At 46.2% G+C, this 20390-nt stretch overlaps 1 protein-coding gene across 1 annotated transcript; it reads left to right on the forward strand.

Annotated features, from left to right (window-relative positions):
• The first annotated feature begins 133 nt into the window (after positions 1 to 133).
• On the forward strand, positions 134 to 14116 carry POLR3C (RNA polymerase III subunit C). The gene is made up of 15 exons (XM_075560540.1): positions 134 to 285; positions 1916 to 2097; positions 2551 to 2806; positions 2898 to 3083; positions 4311 to 4399; positions 7259 to 7363; positions 7488 to 7580; positions 9805 to 9885; positions 10164 to 10215; positions 10522 to 10582; positions 11013 to 11163; positions 11814 to 11915; positions 12027 to 12076; positions 12467 to 12616; positions 14012 to 14116. Exons 2-15 carry the CDS (start codon positions 1951 to 1953, stop codon positions 14091 to 14093), a joined length of 1605 nt encoding a protein of 534 aa, XP_075416655.1. The 5' UTR covers positions 134 to 285; positions 1916 to 1950; the 3' UTR covers positions 14094 to 14116.
• The last annotated feature ends 6274 nt before the right edge of the window (positions 14117 to 20390 follow it).

The following is a 20390-nucleotide window of genomic DNA, read 5'->3' on the forward strand; positions in this document are numbered from 1 at the left end:
GTCACGTGGCTCCGCCGGGCCCGGCGCGGCGCGCCCCCCAGCGCCCCCCAGCGCCGAGCAGGCGCAGGAAGGCGCGTCCTCCGCGGCGCACGGGCCCTCGGCGGTCCTCCAGCCTTCCAGCGAGAAGAGAGAAAGAGCGTCCCGGAAACCACCGAAACTGTGGGGTAGAACGGCCCTCAGCTTTACTCCTTCCGGGTGCTCCCGGCGACGGCGCTCCCGCGCGGGCGGCTCAGCGGCGGGAGCTGGGGGCGTGCCGTCCGGAGCCCCTGGATGCATGGACCCCAGGTGAGCGCAAATGCTGTTTAAACGAAGCGACCCTGGATCTGGACCGAGAGGCCAAGTTCAGGCGCAACTGGGGGAGGGGAGGGGCAGGAGCCCAGCTCCTTCGTAATCGGGATGCTTTCCCAAGACACGTGGACGGGTCTCATCTGTCTGTCCGGTGATGCACAGGCTAGGAACTGGGAGGAACAAATGAGCAAACCAGCAGTTGATAACCGCTGTAATCAATATGGCACCCCATAAGGAGCCCCTGGGTGGCGCAAGCACGTTCACCCAGAGGCGCTTCTGTAGAAAACCTGGCGTTCGGTCGAAAACTCAGCCATTGGGGGAAAGAATTAAAAAAAAAACAATTTTAAAGCCCTTTGGAATACAACAGTTCTATCCTGACATACCTGGGGTGCCCAGGAGCCCCAATCACCGTCGAGACCACTGGTTAAATCGGACTCAACCATGCCTGTCTCTGTCTGTTTTATCAAGAAATAAAGATTTCAGAATTAAATCTCACTCACTGCCATCCAGTCGATGCTGACTCAAGTGACTGCCTTGTGGATTTCCAAGACTGCAACCGTTTTACTACAAATGAGCTGTGAAAACTTGTCTTAATTATTGTAAGCAAAAAAAATCTAAGGTCTGTGATAGAAACCATCTACTCAAAAAAACAAACTCAGTCATCGAATCAGCGTCGACTCAAAACAACCCTATAGACAGGGTCGAAGCCGCCCCTGTGGGTTTCCGAGACGGTAGCTTTTCAGGGGTGGAAAGTCGAGTCGTTCTCCCACAGAGTGGCTGATGGTTTCAAACTGCTGACCTTGCATTTAGCAGCCCAACCGTGTAACCACCACTCTGGCACCGATGCTCCTCTAAAACTATCTTAACTTAAAATAATACATATATCACAATTATGCATAATCCCATAGAGAGAAAGTGATGTCATACACCTTGTGTTTTTTAAGTGTTGTATGTTTTTCTTTATTGCTTTTGTTTTTAAACAATTGAGTTTCCACATTTTTCTTTATAACTTGATTTTTTTCACTCATTATGAATAATTAACATTACAGTACATCATTTAAATGTGAGTATACCATTGTATAAAAAAAATACTGCCATCCAGTTAATTCTGACTTGTAGCAACCCTTTGTAAGTTTTCCAAGGCTGTGAATCTTTTGGGGAGCAGATCCAACACAAAACCCTCTGCCATTAGTCAATTCATAGTAACCCTATACAGGATTTTTGAGGCTATCAATCTATAGAAGAGCAAAAGGCCTGTTTCTTCCTTGGATTGGTGGGTTTGAACCTCCGACCTTGGGAAGCAGTCCAACGCTTACCTGACAGTGCTCTCAGGGTTCCTTTCACAATGGGTACACCACCATTTATTGAACTGCTCCCTTACTGCCGAGACATTGGATTGCTTCTAGTATTTCAGTATTAAAAAGAGAAGGGCTTTGGTATCTTATTTTTCCCTTGGGACAGAGTACTCAGTGTGAAATGGTTGGGTCAAAAAGATGCTAGGCTTTAAGGCTTTGCTGTTTATTGCCAAAATGCCTTCTAGCAAGAGCGCATGAATTTATGCTCAGCGTTTCTGCCCGTGACATAAAAAAATTTTTCTATCATGCGTTTCTTTTTTTTTTCCGTCTAGTTGTCTGGTTTTGAAGTCCACCCCTGCTCTGTACAATGACGCAAGCAGAAATTAAGCTGTGCTCACGGCTGCTGCAAGAGCACTTTGGAGAGATCGTAGAAAAAATTGGAGTCCATCTCATCAAAACTGGCAGCCAGCCACTAAGAGTAATTGCCCATGACACGGGAACATCGATGGATCAGGTAGGTTTGAATCAAGTTCGTTGACACTGTTGCCACCTACCTGCCTTTAAATTTTGTCACACGCCACCCAAGAAAATGGATAAAGAGAGGAGCCTGCCCTAGCCTTCAGAACCATGTTCTTTGGAAGAAAAGAGAGTGGGACCTGGGCCCCAAGGTTCTGCTTGTCAAAATATTTTTAGCTCCTGGTGGCTTCTTAGGCAAATCATACCTCTTCCTATTTCCCATTTCCTTTGTGTACTGATTCTCCTCATCTCAATCTTCCCGTGAAGGACTGAGAATGACAGAGTGGAAGCAAAGGATGGCTCCGGATTTCTTCCACTGACACGTGATGCTGATGTGGGGAGGGCAGACGCACAGGGAGATTCCTATCAGGTGTTTTGAAAACCACCGGTCAAAAATTGCCGGCAGTATCGAGCCACATCGTCAGGTCTGTCTGTCTGTCTGTCCACCTAGGTGAAGAAAGCCCTTTGCGTCCTTCTCCAGCACAACCTGGTGACGTACCAGGTGCACAAGCGTGGCGTGGTAGAGTACGAGGCCCAGTGCAGCCGGGTGGTGCGGATGCTGAGGTACCCCCGGTACATTTACACTTCCAAAACGCTGTACAGTGACACGGGGGAGCTCATTGTGGAGGAGCTGCTGCTGAATGGCAAAATGACCATGTCGGCCGTTGTGAAGAAAGTAGCAGACCGACTCACCGAGACGATGGAAGGTCAGTACTGTAGCCAGAGCCGCTAGCCAAAGCTTAGATAGCTGGCGATGGAAGAAGACCGTCTCAACCACCCCTCCCCTCCGTTGTGCAGACGGCAAGACCATGGACTACGCTGAGGTCTCAAGCACTTTCGTGAGGCTGGCAGACACACACTTCGTACAGCGCTGCCCCTGGGCACCTGCCGCCGAGAGTCCAGGCCCTGGGCCACCGCCTCCAGCCCCCACCCTTGTCATTAATGAAAAGGACATGTACCTGGTTCCTAAGCTGAGCTTGATAGGTAAGGAGTTTTGACTTTGAAATTTGCCCGAACTGGGGACTCCTTTTCCTTTTAAATGAACCAATCCAGTATTACCAAGGGATTGCTATGCACCACATACTGTAGCAAATAATAATTAAAAAACCACCCGTTGGGGGCTTTAGTCTAGTTTAGGAGACGTGCATCAATCAAATAATCACACAGATACAGAATAACAGACTGAGGGAAAGTATTGGGTGTTAGACTTTTATAATGAATGATATGAGAGGGCTTCAAAAATTCCTAGAAAAAATCCGTTATCTTTTTATTCCATGTTCCACGTTCTTTGAAGCGCCCCTCGTAGAGTGGAGACCAGATTGATGTGGCTTAGGGCATGGTCTTCTTTGTGGGAAAATGGCATCTGAGGGAGATTGGGAGCAGAGAGGGGAGCCAGCCAATGAGGAAAGGGAGGAGGGGTACAGAGCTAAGCAATCTTAGCAACGGACGGCCTGGGAGGGCGGGGGCGAGGCCCTGGAACCAGGTCAGTGTGCTAACGCGTGATGCACAGAGGGGAGGCGCGGCGGCAGCTAGGCAGGGGCTTGACGGGCGGCACCTCGCAGAGCAGCGTGGGGGCTCTCCTCTGCCAGAGCCACTGCTTGTTTATAACATTGCTCTCAGTGTGCTGGGCAGACACTTAAGGAGCTGACCCTGCTGTGATGGCTGGACCGTGTCTCTTGGGTGGGGCGTGTGATGTCAGCTAGCATTGATGATTGTGGGGGGCCTCCTATACGGCCCTCTGTCAGGGGTTCCCTACCCCTGCTCCAGAGTATCTGTTCTTCCTCCTAAAAAGCAAGGGGAAGCCACCGTCGGATTTTCAGCAGGGAGGTGACTTGATCCAATTTACATATTTTAAGCTATGTCGATGTACATAAGGGATAACAGGACGGGACAGTGGTGAATGCAGATGCGCAGTGAACACTGAATATAGAAGGGTCTGAAGACTCGCATCTAGTAGCGGACTTGCACACTGGAGAAGGTGTGTGCCAATCAGGACGAGGACCAATTTGAGAGAGCGAGATTACGACTTTCTTTTTTAACGTTTCAGATGCCTTCAACATTGACTTGAGTTTCATGTACATAGCTCCTCCTAAGCAGCTAACCTAAAGACAGCTACAGATCTTTCTGGGGTGAAGACACCCCTGCTCTCAGGCTGGGTCTTGCCTTTCCCTTGTGTGAGATGGGGCCTAACTGCTTTGTTTTATTTGGAAGGAAAAGGTAAAAGGAGGCGATCTTCTGAGGAAGATGCTGCTGGCGAGCCCAAGGCCAAGAGGCTGAAACAGACTGCAGATAACAAAGAGGTAACGGGCTGCTTGACTGGGCCTCACCCCGAGGCCGACCAGAAAGGGCAGCTGGATAACAAGCCCCAAGAGAGCTTTGACAGTCTCCTGGCGGAGAAGTAGTGGGATTGTGAAGTTCATTAAATATTGGCCATCAATAGTCGGTCCCAGGAGGAGTCAACTCTCTCTCTCGTTTACTCCCTTCGAAGACATCGCTTACCTCCTTAATGGAACAGAGGATCATACAAAGAGTGGGCCTATAAAAAATTGATTTGTTCCTATGGCTTGAACAGAGAGCTCTCTGGAGCCCAGCGGTGAGAAATGAATAGACATACAGGCACAGGCCTGAGATTTAAATCCAAATGCCTTCTTCGCATCCCTGTAAAGACGTCTAGTAACATCTCAAAATTAACATGGCCAAGACAGAATAATTGATTCCCCTCCAAATGTGTACTTGCTTTTACGTTTGCCCTGAGGAGCCCTGGTAGAGTAGTGGACTCTGAATTGACCAGCTGCTCCACTGGAGAGAGATAAAGGCTACTGTTCCTATAAAGGTCTAGAATCTCAGAAATCCAAAAGGGCAGTTCTAATCTGCCCTGAGAGGGGTCATTGAATCGGAATCAACTTGGTGGGCATCAGAAACTCGGCCAGCTTTACCAAAGGATATCATCATTGTCTTAGGCCAGAATCCTAGGAGCCACCCAATCGAGTAGTAAAACCTATCAGCTCTGTGTCTAAAATTAGCTCAAATCCAACCACTTCCCACCGTTTCCTGTGCTCTTGACCGAGTCCCAACCACCATCAACTCTTGTCAACACTTCATCAACACCCTCCTTTATGACATCCCAACCTGGATTCTCACCTATTTTACAACCAAAATTATTATTAAGTGGCTTGGTTTTTTTGTGTTTTAATCCAAACACATCAGTAATTAGATTCTTCTAATAATGCCCCATTAAGCTTAAAAGAAATCTAAGTCCTGCATCATGGACTATTAAACTGACCTGTTATAAGTCTTTAAGTAGTAATCTGTAGGAGTTGAGACTTCAAAATCTCTGTTCTTGTTATTCTTAGTCCCCATGTTCAGCTCCTCCGCCTTTCTACCCTCCAGTTACGTCAAACTCATTCCAGTCTTGCAACGGGTATCCTTGCCCTTCCTTCCACTTCAAATGCTTTCCTTCCAGATCTGAGTGCGCTTGCCTTTTTCTGTTAAGTTCCGAGCTCAAAAGTGCCTTTCATAAAGTTCAAGCAACATCGCTACTTCATTCCTACTTCGATCTCTACCACATTTTCGCATTTTATCTTCGTAGCATTTATCAGCAGCGGGAATGATTTTTTGTGGATGTTTCTCTTTGACCCCACCCCGTCCCAGTGGAATGAACTGTCTGAGGGCAGTATCTGGTTCTTGGCACTTGGAATACTAGTAGGATCTCAACAAGTATTTATTTTGAATGACTTGTATGTGTGGGTGTGAATTAAGTGGGTGGTTGATATTTCAGACTCCCAGTTCTGCATTCAGCAAATATTTCTTGAGTGCCCAACTGACAGAGAGTTCCATGCCGGCCCTGCTGGCATGGGAGAGCCATGAGTGAATTTCAGCAGGAGCTGAAGTGGCCAGATTTACACTTTAGAAAGAAAGCCGTGGTGCCGCCGTTCATAGCTTGTAGGATTAGGAAACAGATGTGGAGGCTCGTCCGTAGTGGAAGGAGAGTGCAGCGTAAAAAGAGCCAAGGCTGTGGGCAGGACTGGAGGAGCATGTGTTTGTAGGTGGGGAGAGGAGGGGGCACCTTGCCAGAAAGGAGGAGCCTCGGGGAAGAGTGAAGAAATGTTGAATGGTAGAAAGGTTAATGAGGAAAGGGCCGTAAAGTGATCCATGAGAAGGCAGAAGAGGGTGAGTGCTAGACTACTCGCAGACACTAACCTTAGACAAGAGGGGAAACATTTTTCTGCTGTAATAAACTTGGGCATAAATGCAAATTTTTTTAATTTTTTAGAAATTAGACTTCATGGAGCCGTGCAGGTAGCTGAAACCCCAAATATTTTTTGTAAATCCAAGTGACTTGTATGAGGAAGGGAAGTCTCAGGTATTCACAGGAAATCCCAGGGGCCAAGAGCAGGAAATCCCAAAAGAGCACCCTGAGAGGGCGCCCCTGGCCCCTGACCTGCAGGAGCACACCTGGGCACGAGAGGCGCGAAGGAGCCCCTGGAGTCTTCAAAGCACAGGGGGTCACTGTCGTGCAGCGACTGTCTGTAGGTCCCCCAAGTCAGAGGCGTGCAGCTCTTTACTCATCAGACTGCTGCTTTGGCTGGTCCAAGGGGCCCTGGCCGCATCGTGGGCTACATGCAGGGCGCTAGCTTCAAGGTCAGCAGCTTGTGGTTTATAGGGTCGCTGCACGTGGCTTTGGTCTGGGAGCTCGTGTTAGTGGAGAGGGACAGTGCGAACGGTTGGCACAACTTGAACGCCCATGTCCGTGTAGAGATTGGTAAAGAGGTATCTGGTCTGCTGCATGTATTTCCAACAACAGCAAAATATAATAAGCTCTTTTAAAAAATAGCAAGCCTCAGTGTGCACAAAGTTGTGGCCTACTGGCTTCTATTTTCTCTGAAGAAGAAGAAAAGGCAAGCTCTCATCTGGTGAGAGGGAAAAGGCAGGAGGCAAGTGGGCGACGTGAGGGAGGTGGAGAAGAGCTTGAATGAGGAAAGCTTGCCAGTGAGCCTGGGGAGCTGAGGGCCCGGAAAGCCGTCACAGCCCCAAGTCCCCGGTTGCATGAGCGGCTCTTCTCCAGTCAGAAAAGGAACAGTGACCAGTTTAGCCACACGCCTTACCAGGAAACGCCTCACGGTTGGAATACTTCTCTCCCCTCCTTTCTAACTCCTCAGCCCGTGCCAGATGACGGGATTTATTGGCAAGCCAACCTGGAGAGGTTCCACCAGCACTTCCGTGACCAAACCATTGTGAGCGCAGTTGCCAATCGGATGGACCAGGTAATGTCTAAGTGCTGGGCCAGTGGTCGCCGGGACCTTCCCTTGCTCACCGGCCGTGGCCATTGGTGGAGTGAGAGCTGGGGCAGCAGAGCGCGGCCTGAATTCCTTTACTTTTCCCACGCAGACCAGCAGTGAGATCGTGCGGACCATGCTCCGGATGAGTGAGATCACCACGCCCTCGAGTGCTCCCTTCACCCACCCACTGTCTTCCAACGAGGTGAGTGCTCGTGCGAGTTTTCCAAAAGGATCACCCACGGCGCCTGCAGTGGGATTTCAGCCTGAATGTGAACATTGTACAAAGACCTTTGTGGTTTGAAGTGGGACAAGCACTGAAATGTTTGGGCTGTTGGGGTTCGCTTTTAAGAACCGGGTCCATTCTGCTCAGCAAAACATCAATTCCTGAATTACAAATGCATGCTAATTGTTATGAGAATCTTCGGTGTGGAATGAGAGCCTTCTGTTCCCTAGTCCCTCAGGTCCCCTAGAGTTTGGGTTATTTGATATTCTGTATTTATTTTTTTAACTATATTTCATTTGTAGGTTTTTATTTTTAATATTTCTGTATCTTAATATTTAAGATTCAAATTTTTCATTTGCCTATCTGTAACTTTCATAGTTATGTTTCTTTAAATTAAATATACTAATGTTATTTATTTTTTAAATAGCTCAACTTAGTTTGTAAAAAAAAAGTTTACATCTCTTTCCCCATGACAGCAGCAGTCCCACTGTTGTAGGGGCCACTCTGACTCCTGCCTCCCCTATGGAACACAGTAGCATGGCTCCATAGGGTTTCCAGAGCTGTAAGTCTGTACAGCAGTATACTAATGATTTCCAGGTGTCTTTGGTCTTCAGTTTCTTTCCATTGGACTGGGAGAAACCATAGTTGCACCTTAGAAAGGCACTGGGGAAATCCACTGCACGAACCCCTTCAAAGTGCTGAAAACCAGTGTTGTTACTTGAGGGCTGAGGTGTGCCTGGCCCAAGCCTGGCTGCACAGAGTCGGTGCATCGGATGACGGTGGTGGGAGGCATCCTGCAAGTGCATGGGCTGCCAGAAAAACAAACCAATCTGCCTGGACAGAAGTACAGCCAGGACACCTCACGGTCACGGAGGCTGGGGCTTCCTCCACGTACTCTGCACGTGCTGTCAGGAGAGACCAGCCCTGGCCACGAGCATCCTTTTGGGTAAAGTAGAAAGTCGGGGAGAGGAAGGCCGGCAGGGAGGTGATGGGCACAGAGGTTGTAACAGTGGGCTCACGTAACAACTGTGAGGAGCGTACTTCCTTCTGTCGCGATGAGTTGGAACCACAGCGTCCTACCACAGCAGTAACCACTCGAGCTTAGCCACCACTCACCAAAGAAGGATGCAGAGCGTGGTCTTTGTGGCTTATGCCAGGTGACCCAGTGTGCCCCGAACCCTAGTTGAAACCCCAGGCCCAGTGGCTCCAAAGTGCTTTTTTTAAATCATTTTATTAGGGGCTCCTACAACTCTTATCACAGTCCATACATATATCAATTGTGTAAAGCACATTTGTACATTCGTTACCCTCATCATTTTCAAAATGTTTGCTCCACGTAAGCCCCCGGCATCAGCTCCTCATTTTCACCCCCTCCCTCCCCGCTGCCCCCTCCCTCATGAACCCTTGATAATTTATAAATTATTGTTTTGTCATATCTTGCCCTGTCTGACATCTCCCTTCACCCCCTTTTCTGTTGTCCGTCCCCCAGGGAGGAGATCACATGTATGTCCATGTAATCTGTTCCCCCTTTCTACCCCACCTTCCCTCCACCCTCCCAGTATGGCCACTCACACCCCTGGTCCTGAAGGGATCATTCGCCCTGGATTCCCTGACTCCAAAGTGCTTTTAAAGTTTTAGTTCCCCAAACTTTTAAGAATGATAGGAATATTCTATACTTTGTTTCTGATAGTAATTATAGCTATATATAATTATAAGTGGAATTCATCAAATTGAACCCTTAAGAGATGCACTTCTTATTGTATGTAAATAGTTTGGTATGTATCTTTATTCCAACCTCTTTCTGTATCTGATCCATTCTCATTTTTGTTTTTTTTCTGATCCATTCTTGTTGTTAAAAATAAATACACACATACATATATCCACATATATGTGATCTACATACTGTTCTATAAACTCTCATTTTCTTGACATATTGTTCCATAATTTGACTTTATATGTAAAGCATATTTTCATGTCCATATTTAGAGTGTTCTCATTCTTTATGATTCCATTGCATTTAATTTTTTTTTATTGGACACCTTTTGGGCTGTTTCTAGTTTTATTACTCCTACATGCTACTGTCAATTTTTTTGGACTTTTTTTACGTATGGTTTTTAAAATTAAAGCATGTTTATTTTAGTAATGTCAGCAATTCTAAGACCCTGACCCATTTCTGTCATATTTTGTTGTTGTTGTTCCATAGATCTTCAGGTCCCTACCTGTTGGCTACAACATTTCAAAACAAGTTCTTGATCAGTATCTTACTCTGCTGGCAGATGATCCAGTAAGTCTTCTTTTTTGTTTTCTTTTTTCTGCTTGCTTTGTGATTTATTTCTGCCAGGGATACCCGATAGCATTTATGTGTGGCCTCATTCTCCACGAGCCAGCTCAGGCCTTTTCTCCACCGTCCCCTGGTAGCAGGACAGCCTGTTGGAGACTCTAGGCCACATTTGCTCCTGTGGAAACAGACTCGCTGGGACTTTCCTTCCAGTTAACTAACTCACTCTCTCTCTCTCTCTCTCTCTCTCTCTCTCTCTCTCTCTCTCTGTCCCCTTTTAACAGCTAGGGTTTGTTGGAAAGTCTGGCGACAGTGGTGGAGGAATGTATGTCATCAGTATCCTTACCTGTCGTTTCCCTACAATCTGGCAGCCTGAAGCAGGAAGCAGAGTCATAACTTGTACTAAAAAAAACACACTGATGATAAGTAAAAAAGATTTTCAGTTAACCAAAATCCTTACTGAATGATATTATTAACAACCTAGTTAATGAAAGTTCTCAAATACGTAGGTCCCATAAATAAGACCAGTATCAAAAGCAAGATAACTTTTAGCATTTCGTTATCAATTAAAGATCTAGGAATAAAATTGTGATCGCGGGCAGGCTAGCGCGTTACCGAATGACCTTAATGCTCCACATGAAGACCTCCACAAGGCCCTGGCGTCCCTAGCGACAGCAACCCTGGAGTCCGTTGTACAAGAGAGGTAAGGGGCGTGCCTCGATTAGCGGTGGGGTCGGATGTTTCATTTCCAGGCCTAATTTGCATGAAGACTGTGGTTGCTGTGTAAGTAGCTACCTTGGCCCTCCTTTTCCACTGGACGGCTATGGATGCCAGCTGCTGCTGCTCTTCTTCCCCTGGGAGACCCCACTATTCGCTGATTCCAATTATGCCCAGTGACCTGCCTCCCAAAAGCCTTTGGAATGCGGAACAGAAGCATTCAAGTGAGTCAGCCATTGGTGGCTGCTTACTGACCCCACCAACCCTGTGGAGCTGTGAGAAAGCTTGAATTCTCCGGTTGCTGGTCCCGCTGGCCCACCTGTGCAAACAAGGAGCGAGGGCGGCTAGGTGTGGACTACGTGGCAGAACGGAGGTGCTGATGCTGCCACGCCCATGCTTGCTTTTTTCCTTTCCAGGTTTGGGTCTCGCTGTGCTAGAATATTCCGGCTGGTTTTGCAAAAGAAGCACCTGGAACAGAAGCAGGTAGAAGACTTTGCCATGATTCCAGCAAAGGAGGCAAAAGATATGCTATATAAGATGCTCTCAGAAAATTTCATTTCACTCCAGGTAACTAGAGGCATAATAGCACCACGCAGCAGAACTGACCTGGAGTAGGAGAGACTCCTGAGGCAAACACCCTGAACTCCATGCAAAGTAAATTCTAGACCCAGCTCTTAGACAGAGACATGATTTCCAAGGACACGCAAGCGTGTGAAGGACCGCTGTGGAGCCAAGAGCTCATTCCCCCAATCACCCTGCCCCTTTCTCCTTTCCACGTCTGTGAGTCTGCTATTGATGAAATCTGCCAGCAGCGTCTAGTCTGTCCTTCCTGCGTGCAGAGCTTTGTAATCGACCCCGTGAGGAAATGGAATGGGTTCTGGAGCCAGAATAACAGCTCTGCCTTTTACCCAGAGCAAGTAACCTTCCTCTGTCCCCTGCACAAAATAGTCATGGGGGATAGAAGTAAGAGTGAGGTTATTATCACTATGGGAACACAGAGTTGCCCTCAGAATGCTGACCGTCACATCGGGGAAAAACAGACAGAATGATCCAACTCCTCACGGGGTTGATTAAGCAGAATCACTTAAAGACTAAAGAAGTGAAAGAGATGGCTGAGCGCGAAGTAGCGCTGCTTAGGCCAGATGTTTGCTTTGCCAATTCTGAAGAATATTACACATGGTTTACTTTTCCTTATTTTTCTTTTTGTGGCTAAATAGGAAATTCCCAAAACGCCTGACCATGCCCCCTCCAGGACCTTCTATCTATATACTGTGAACATCCTGTCCGCTGCCCGAATGCTGCTGCACAGGTGCTACAAGGTAACCATCCTCCCTCCACACAGATGGGGCTCCCCCACTTCCGGGCCCCTTTTGCCTGTTTCACTGGAGCAACATAAAGAGAACTGTGTGCATTTCTCTCTTGTCCTTCAGAGCATAGCCAACCTGATAGAAAGGAGGCAGTTTGAAACCAAAGAGAACAAGTAAGTGGCATTTTCAGTGTCGTTTATGGTTTTCAAAGGAAATGTTCATATAAAACTGGAAACGAATGGGGACGGTAATCCATCTGGTGTCACCGAGTCACTGGATTGCGTTGACATACAGCACGCAGTAGTCTTTACTTCTCCAGTGGGCTCCCGGTGAAACACTTTCGTACACTAAATTTGAGAAGGGAGAAGGGCACAAAGCATCAAATGTTGAAGTGAAAGTGGGAAACAGTACCAGTTTCAGCAGTGACATCATATTTCCAGTAAAAATGCAGGAAAACTCCTAGACTGCAACATTACCCACTCTGAGCAGGAGCCTGGTCACAGTGGGCGTTGCGGTGCGGAGCTAAGGGGCCAGGGATCCTCAGGGAAGCGCTTGTCCGGCAGGCGTCTTCTAGAGAAGTCTCAGCGAGTCGAGGCCATCATTGCCTCGATGCAGGCTACGGGTGCCGAGGAGGAGCAGCTGCAAGAAATCGAGGAGATGATCACAGCCCCTGAACGCCAGCAGCTGGAGACTCTGAAGCGCAACGTCAACAAGTAAGCGCCTCAAGCCTCAGACCTGTGCCTCACAAGGCTTGCGATTCATCTCACTGTCCGCCGACTCTCCACGTAACACACTACCTGCTCCAGCTTCGTTAGCAGAATTATCACCACCCACTCCTTTGTTCCCCACGTCCCGGTGGTTGTACTAGGTAACGTTTCAAATCTTGCCCTCCATCATGGTCCCCAGGAGGGCCTTCCTGACCTTTTCCTCCCCCCAAAAAACTGACTCACTGCCATCAAGTCAGTCCTACCGTATCGGGAGCCCTGTCGACAGTAGAACGGCCCCTTTGAGTTTCTAAGACTTTAACAGCCGACCTAGACCTAGGCCTTCCCAAGTACCTCCCTTACACAAACATTTCTTACAGCGCTCCTAGGCATTGTCTTAAAAAGGATCGACAGTGCTGCTCTCCCACTTCGAACGCCTTGTCCTCTAGAGACCCGGCTGTTTGACAAGGGCGCAGACCCGTCACAGTTCCACAGCAGCTCCTTCCTGTGTTCTTCATCCCTCCCCCCCCCCCCTCGGTGCTCGCTTCAATAAGGGTGGCATCAGATCTGTTCAGAGCAATTGGGGACCATTGCCTTCATCACGACTGTGGGCTGTCTTTCCCTTTATGTAAGTGCTCGTTGCTCCCATGTGTTTTACAGGCTCCCATATTGCAAGTCTTACACTTCTTTGGTAAAATTTTTCCTAAGTAATTTATTCTTTTTGATAGCATTTTAGTGTTAATGTCATCCTGGGATGACTCGTTGCTATTGCATAGAAGTAAAGTGAATTTCTGTCTGTTGATCTTGTACACTGCAACCTTGCTGAACTCATTTCTTAGCTGGATTTGTTTTGTATGTGTGTGTTCCTTAGTATTTTTATATATGAGATCACATTGTCCACAAATGGAGTTTTCTTTCTTTCCAACAGTCTGGATGCCTTCTTGTTTAATAGTGTTGGCTAGACCCTCTCGTATAAGATTGGAAAAGTGTAAGAGCAGAGATCCTGCCTTGTTCCCAGCCTTGGGAGTGCTTTCAGTCTTTCACCCTTAAGCACAGTGGTAACTGGGGTGTCTGATAGCCTTGATCTGGCTGTGTAAGCCCCTCTTTCCCTCCTCACGCTGTCAGCCCTCTAGGCTTCCTGTGCTCGTGTCTTGGCAGGTGCTGTGATTCTTTCTCCACTCGAACGTCCCCGAGGACAGCGGTTATATCTTTTTAATCCTGAGCAATTTCCATCATGCCTGCCACATTAGAGATGCCCCGTAAATGGGAGAATGGCTTATTGATTTTCCTTCTTTCGGATTCCCTCAAGGGTAACCCAACAATTCCCCATGGCCACACTTCCTCTAACCCATAATCTTTCCCACGCTCGTGAATTTTCAGTCCCCACTTGCTCTCTTCCACCAGGCTGGATGCCAGCGAGATCCAGGTGGACGAGACCGTCTTCCTTCTGGAGTCGTACATCGAGAGCACCATGAAGAGACCGTGACCCAGGAGAAGCGTCTCCCTCGGGGGGGGGGGTGGGGGAGGAAAAATAAATGCTGCGTTCTTGTACTGAATGCATTTCCTGTGCCTGCCGCCCAGAAGACAGCAGAGAGAGTTTGACATATTTTTTAAGGTTACAGATCTTTTCCTAGAGCCATCACTGTATTCTCCCATCATCAGCTGTATCGAAATAACCTTAAATCAACTAAATTAATCACCTGTCAGGTACATCCATTCCCACCAAAAAGTGGACCAGGGTTTGAACATCGTTGGCTTTAGAAACCTCTCCCTCAGCAGTTCATTGCATTTTTTTAAATCATTTTATTGGGGCTCATATAACTCTTTATCACAATCCACACATACATCAATTGTGTAAAGAACACTTACACATTCATCACCCTCATCATTTTCAAAGCTCTCACTCTCCACTTAGACTCCTGAAATCAGCTCTCCTCATTTTTCTCCCCCCCCCCGCCTCACACCCCCCTCTCCCATGAACCCTTGATAATTTATGATTATTTTATTCATTGCTTTTTTAAAAGGCAATGCTTAGTCTTTATTTGATTGAGCTATAATCTTGAAACACACCTATGAGTGTGTGGGAAGTAACCAGAGACAGGAAGAAGTAAGCCAGTTTCACAGCTGTCAGTATGGGCCTAAGAACTCACGAAGATCTAGGGATAGAAGCCACATTAGCTAGCTTCCATCTTATAGTGCATCTGAATTTACTCATGCAAAACACTTAGCACAATGCCTGTCATGTTGTAAACACTAAATTATTGCTCATCCCCACAGTATTTCAAAAGTGGCAACTCCCAACAACAGGGAAAAAATTGCTGGATCAGATGGTTTCCCTAGAGAATTCTACCAAACCTATAGAGGAGAATTGATGCCAATACTGTTTAAACTCTAACAAAAGATGAGGAAGAAAGGAGTGCTCCCTAATTCAATCTGTGAATCAGACATTACCAGACAATGACACCAGCAGAAAACTACCGGCCCACACCTCTTATAAATGGTGCATTCCAAGTTCCTCAACAAGCCGAAGTGTACGGCGTCACACGCTATCATCCCGTGGGACTCATGCTGGGGTGCGGGGGGGCTCATTAGCATGTCAACGTGATTCTCCTCATGGCTTCAACAAAGGGAAAGAACCCTGACCATGGGAACATCGAAAGCATTTGGTAAAACCCAACACCCTTTCTTGAAAGCGCTAAGGAAGACGGTGATCGAAGGGGAGCCCTCAATAAGATTCTGGGCACATAGGAGAAGCCAGTAGCTGATGTTAGACTTCGTGGAGAAAGCGTTCCCCTGGGAAATGAGAATCCGGGAAGGGTGCGCACTCTCGCCACTTCCATTTGCTACTGTATTAGGAGTCCTAGTCAGCACCAAGAAGAAAAAATGTATCCCCACTGGAAACGAAATGGAATTCTTAGTAGATAAAATAATCCTACATAGAAAACCTCAAAGAGTCCACAAGGAAATTTCCAGAGCTAAAAGAATTTAGCAAAGCTGTAGGGTACAAGGTCAACAAACAAAAACCCATTTGGTTTCTATACGCAGCAATGAGAAATTAAGGAAATAGTCCCATTTATAATAGATCTAAGAAAATCAAATACCTAAGAAGAAAGCTAACGGGCAGGAAAGGACTTGAGCCATGAAATCTAGAAAACACAGCCAGAGGAGATGAAAGCAAAATAAATGCAAAGCTCTTCCATGCTCAGCGTTAGAAGACACTTAAGATGTCACTGTTCCTCAAAGCTATCTATAAAATCAATGCAATCCCAATAAAGGTTCCAGCAGCCTTACTGACAGAAACAGAAAATCAGACCCTTGCCTTTACATGCCTGACGAGGACCCAATACAGTGGAAAGAGAATAACAAAAGGGCTGATTTTAAACCAGACTACCACATACAGTGCTCAAAGCAATGTACCAATCGATACATAGGCTAATAGGACATCTTGAGAATCTGGAAATAAACCCACATGTGTATAGTCCAGCTGATGTTTTACAAGGTTGCTAAGTTCATTCGAAGGGAAAGGAAGAGTCTCTTCAATAAATGGTGTGGGAAGATTGGATTTCCACACATAGGAAAAAAATCTATGCCTCACACCAACATAAAAGAAATACAAAATGGGCTCAGGACCTTAAAGTGCAAATTGAAATAATAAAATCTAGCAGGGGCAACACTGCCAGGCCTAGCTTTTAACAATGCATACTCTAATAATAGAAGAGCACACATCAAAAGACAAATAAATAGGACCTTAAAAACTTTAGTTCATCAAAAGCCTTTCCCAAAAATGTCAAAAGATAAGCTGCACCCTGACAGAGTAGATGGAAACCACGTGTCTACCAGCACCTAGTAACCAAGACAGCCAAAAGATAATTCTACCATAAAATGGCCAAAGGAATTGGATAGACCAAAGAGGGCATTCAAATGGCCACCAAGCACATGGGGGGGGGGGAATGTTAAATGCTTACCCATCAAAGAAATGCAAATGCAAACCACAGTGAAATACCATGTTGCGCTGTGGTGCCCTCAGATAAGCATCAGATGCTTTGAGGGAGAAGAAGCCATCTGCTCCTGTTGGATTGGCAGCCTCAGAATCCCGACCAACACAGGAACTCTGGTGGCCGAGTGGGTTGCACATTGAGCTGCTAACCACAAGGTCAGCAGTTTGAATCCACCAGCCTGTCTGGGGGAGAAAGATGCAGCTGTGTACTTCTGGAAAGATTTCGTTTCACAGATCCAGGCAGGCAGCTCTACTCTCTTCTACTGGGTCACTAAGACTAGGAATCCACTTGATGGCGGTGGGTATTACTCAAAACCAACTACCTGGCGGTGGATGGAGCATGGCTAAGATTTTAAAAAATACGTTGAGGATGTGGGGAAATTGGAGCCCGTATCCACTACTGGTAGAAATACAAAATGGTAGTCATTGTGGTGAACAGTATGGTGCTTCTTAAAAAAAATAGAAATGACTTTGCTGCATCTACTCCTAGACTAAAGACCATTTTCAGCAACCAAATCATTGACATTCCAAAGAATGTAGATACTTCCCTGAAGGGATGCAGTTATTGTGAAGGGCCCCAAGCACATCCAGCTAGCACTCAGTCTCCTTGGAACGAAGAAGCAGAGGCTTTGAGTTGGCAAATGATGGGGAAACAGAGCGAAAGCTGTGGCCTTGTACAGAACATGACCCAGGGCGCTACACTGGGCTTGCACAATGCCCTGTCATTCAGGAGAATGGGTCTCTTGTTGAAATCCGTAACTTCTGGGGTGAAAAATACATCCAAAAGGCTCAGATAAGGACGGGTGTTGCTTGCTCTTGTCCCGAGTCCAGAGAGATGAGATCGTTCTTGAAAGAAATGGCATTGAACTTGTGTCAAATTTAGCTGCTTTAGTTCAGCAAGCCACAACATTTGAAAACTAGAATATCTGCACATGTTGGATGGTGTCTGTGTCTCTGAAAAAGGAACAGTTCAACAGGGTGAGGAATAAGATGTAAGAAGTGTCCGGCTACAGGCTAGTTGAGTCAGACCTGCCTGTGATGCTTTGATGAAATAAAATGTAATGGGAAAAAAAACTACACCCTAAAAATAGAACTCCCATTAACCCAGCAATTCTACCCTCTGTGTATGCCCAAAAGACTTGAAAGCAGAGACTCAAAAAGAACCAAAAGGTAGGAATAATCTAACTTTTCATCAATAGATACAAGGATAAAATGTGGTACATACTTACAATGGAATATTATTCAGCCAGTCTTGAGACATGCTACAGTAACGAGGGGCCTAGAAGGCCTTATGCTGAATTAAAGAGGTCAATCACAAAAGAACAAGTATTGTATGTTCTCATTTATGTAAAAAGACAAACGTGTATGTCAACATCTACTCATGGTTACCATGGAGGGAGGGAAAGAGGAGAAGGGGGAAACCTGCTGGAACAACCACAGTGATTACGGGTCGGTCGGGTGGCATCACCGTTTCTTGTAGTCGCTGTCAATAAGCTGTTGGTTGCTCGAGTGGGGTGTACTCACAGTGGCCTACGTTCAACACTGCTTGGTCTTGTTATTTTTGAGCCTACTGTTGCTGCATTAATCAGTATCATTGCGGGGCTTCCCCTTTTCGATGACTTTACTGAGCATAATGTCCTTTTCCAGAGACTGACCCCTCCTGACCACATGTCTGACGTGCACGAGGCCGGGTGTCATAGTCCCCACTTGAAGGAGCATTCCGGTGGTCGTCCCTTCAGCACAACTCCTCCAAGACAGGTCTGCTTCTTCTCCCGGCCATTGGACACCACCACACGAGTAACTCACATGTATCGGTTTTCCTCTGGTCTTCCTGATTCGTTGTCCAGCTTTCTCATGCATAGGAGGTGATTGGAGATGCCACGCTTGGGTCAGGCAGCTTTGCTCTTTGCCACTTTAGAGAGCTATTTTGCAGTATATTTGTCCAATGCAGTCTGCCGACATGGACTGCTTTCTTGGCTGCTTCCTTCTGTGAGCACTGATTGTGGATCCGAGTGAAATGAAACCCTTGACAACTGCAGTTTCTGTCTCCGTCTATCACGATGGCGTCTGTTGGTCCAGAGGTGAGAATTTCTGTTTTCTTTAAACCAAGTTGTGATGCATTGTGAAGGCTGTAGTCATCAGCAAGTGCCTCAAGTCTTCCTTGCTCTAAGCAAGCAAGGTGCCCAATCTGCATATTGCAGGTTGTTAATGAGTCTTCCTCAAACCCTGCTGCCACATTCTTTCTCATACAGTTTAGTTTCTCCAATTGTTTGCACAGCAGACAGATTAAATAAAATAATCGTAGGATTGAACCCTGACACACTCCTGGTTTTAAACCATGCACTAGCCCCTTGCTCTGCTTCAAGGACTGTCTCTCGATCAGGTTCTACATGAGCAACATTGTGTTCTGCGATTCCCATTCTTCTCAAAGTTATCCACAGTTTGTTACGGTCCACATAACCTTTGCATAGTAAACATCTTTCTGGTATTCTCTGGTTTCAGTCAAGATCCATCTGACGTCAGCAATGATATCCTTTGCTCCACGTCCGCTTCTGAATCCAGCTTGAGTTTCTGGCATCTCCTTAACGATGTACTGCAGCAACTGTTTGTTTGATTTCTCCAGGAAATTTCTATTAGCATGTGAAATTAATGATATTGTGTGATAATCTCCATTTTCTGCTGGGCCACCTTTCTTGGGAATGATCTCTTCCAGTTGATTGTTAGGGTAGCTGACTTCCGAATTTCTTGGTGTAGACTAGTGAGTGCTTCCAACACCGCATCAGTGTGTTAAAGCATTTCCATTGATAGCCAGTCAGTTCCTTGAACCTTTTTTTTCCCTCTTGCTAATGCTAACGCTAAAGCTCAGACTTCTTCCTTCAATGACGTCAGTCTTTTGCCATACGCCGTCTCTCAACGTGGTTGAACACTGGCCAGTTCCTTTTGGAATAGGGACACTTTGTCTCTTCCATCTTCTTTCAATGCTTCCTTCATGGTTCCGTATTTTCCCCCACCGAATCCTTCCATATTACCACTCAAGGCTGGATTGTTTGCTTCAATTCTTTCCATTTAAGAAAAGCTCAGCGTGTTTTTCTTTTATGACTAACTCCATTTCTTTGCACATTTCATTAGAATACTTAACGTTATCTTCTTGAGCTACCCTTTGACAATTTCTGTTCACCTCTTTTACATCATCTTTTCTTCCATCGCTTTAGCTATTCTTTATTCAAGGACAAGTCAGAGTCTCTTCTGATCTCCACTTTGATCTCTCCTTTTCTTTTTTTTAATTAACATGTTCCTGTAGTTGTTGTTTTGTTTTTTTAAATCATTTTATTGGGGGCTCATACAACTCATCACAATCCATACATCCATACACTGTGTCAAGCACATTTGTAATTTGTTGTCATCATCATTCTCAAAACATTTTATTTCTACTTGAGCCCTTGGTATTAGCTCCTTATTTTTCCCCTCCTCCACAAACCCTTGATAATTTATAAATTATTATTATTTTTTCATGTCTTACAATGTCAGATGTTTCCCTTCACCTACACTTCAGTTGTCCATTCCCCAGGGAGGGGGTTATGTGTAGATCCTTGTGATGGGCTCCCCCTTTCTGCCCCTCCCACCAGATCTTTCCTTTCTCATCTTTTACAAAGATCCTTTGCTTTCGTCTGGCATGATGGCATGATGTTCCTTTTGTGTGTGTGGCATAAAAAAATCATACTTTTTTTACAATCTAATAGCTCAGAAGTCCAGTATGCTCAGCTATTTGCTCTGCTCCGAGTCTCA

Source organism: Tenrec ecaudatus, chromosome 1 (genome assembly GCF_050624435.1).
Source record: "Tenrec ecaudatus isolate mTenEca1 chromosome 1, mTenEca1.hap1, whole genome shotgun sequence".
Taxonomy (NCBI): Eukaryota; Metazoa; Chordata; class Mammalia; order Afrosoricida; family Tenrecidae; genus Tenrec; species Tenrec ecaudatus.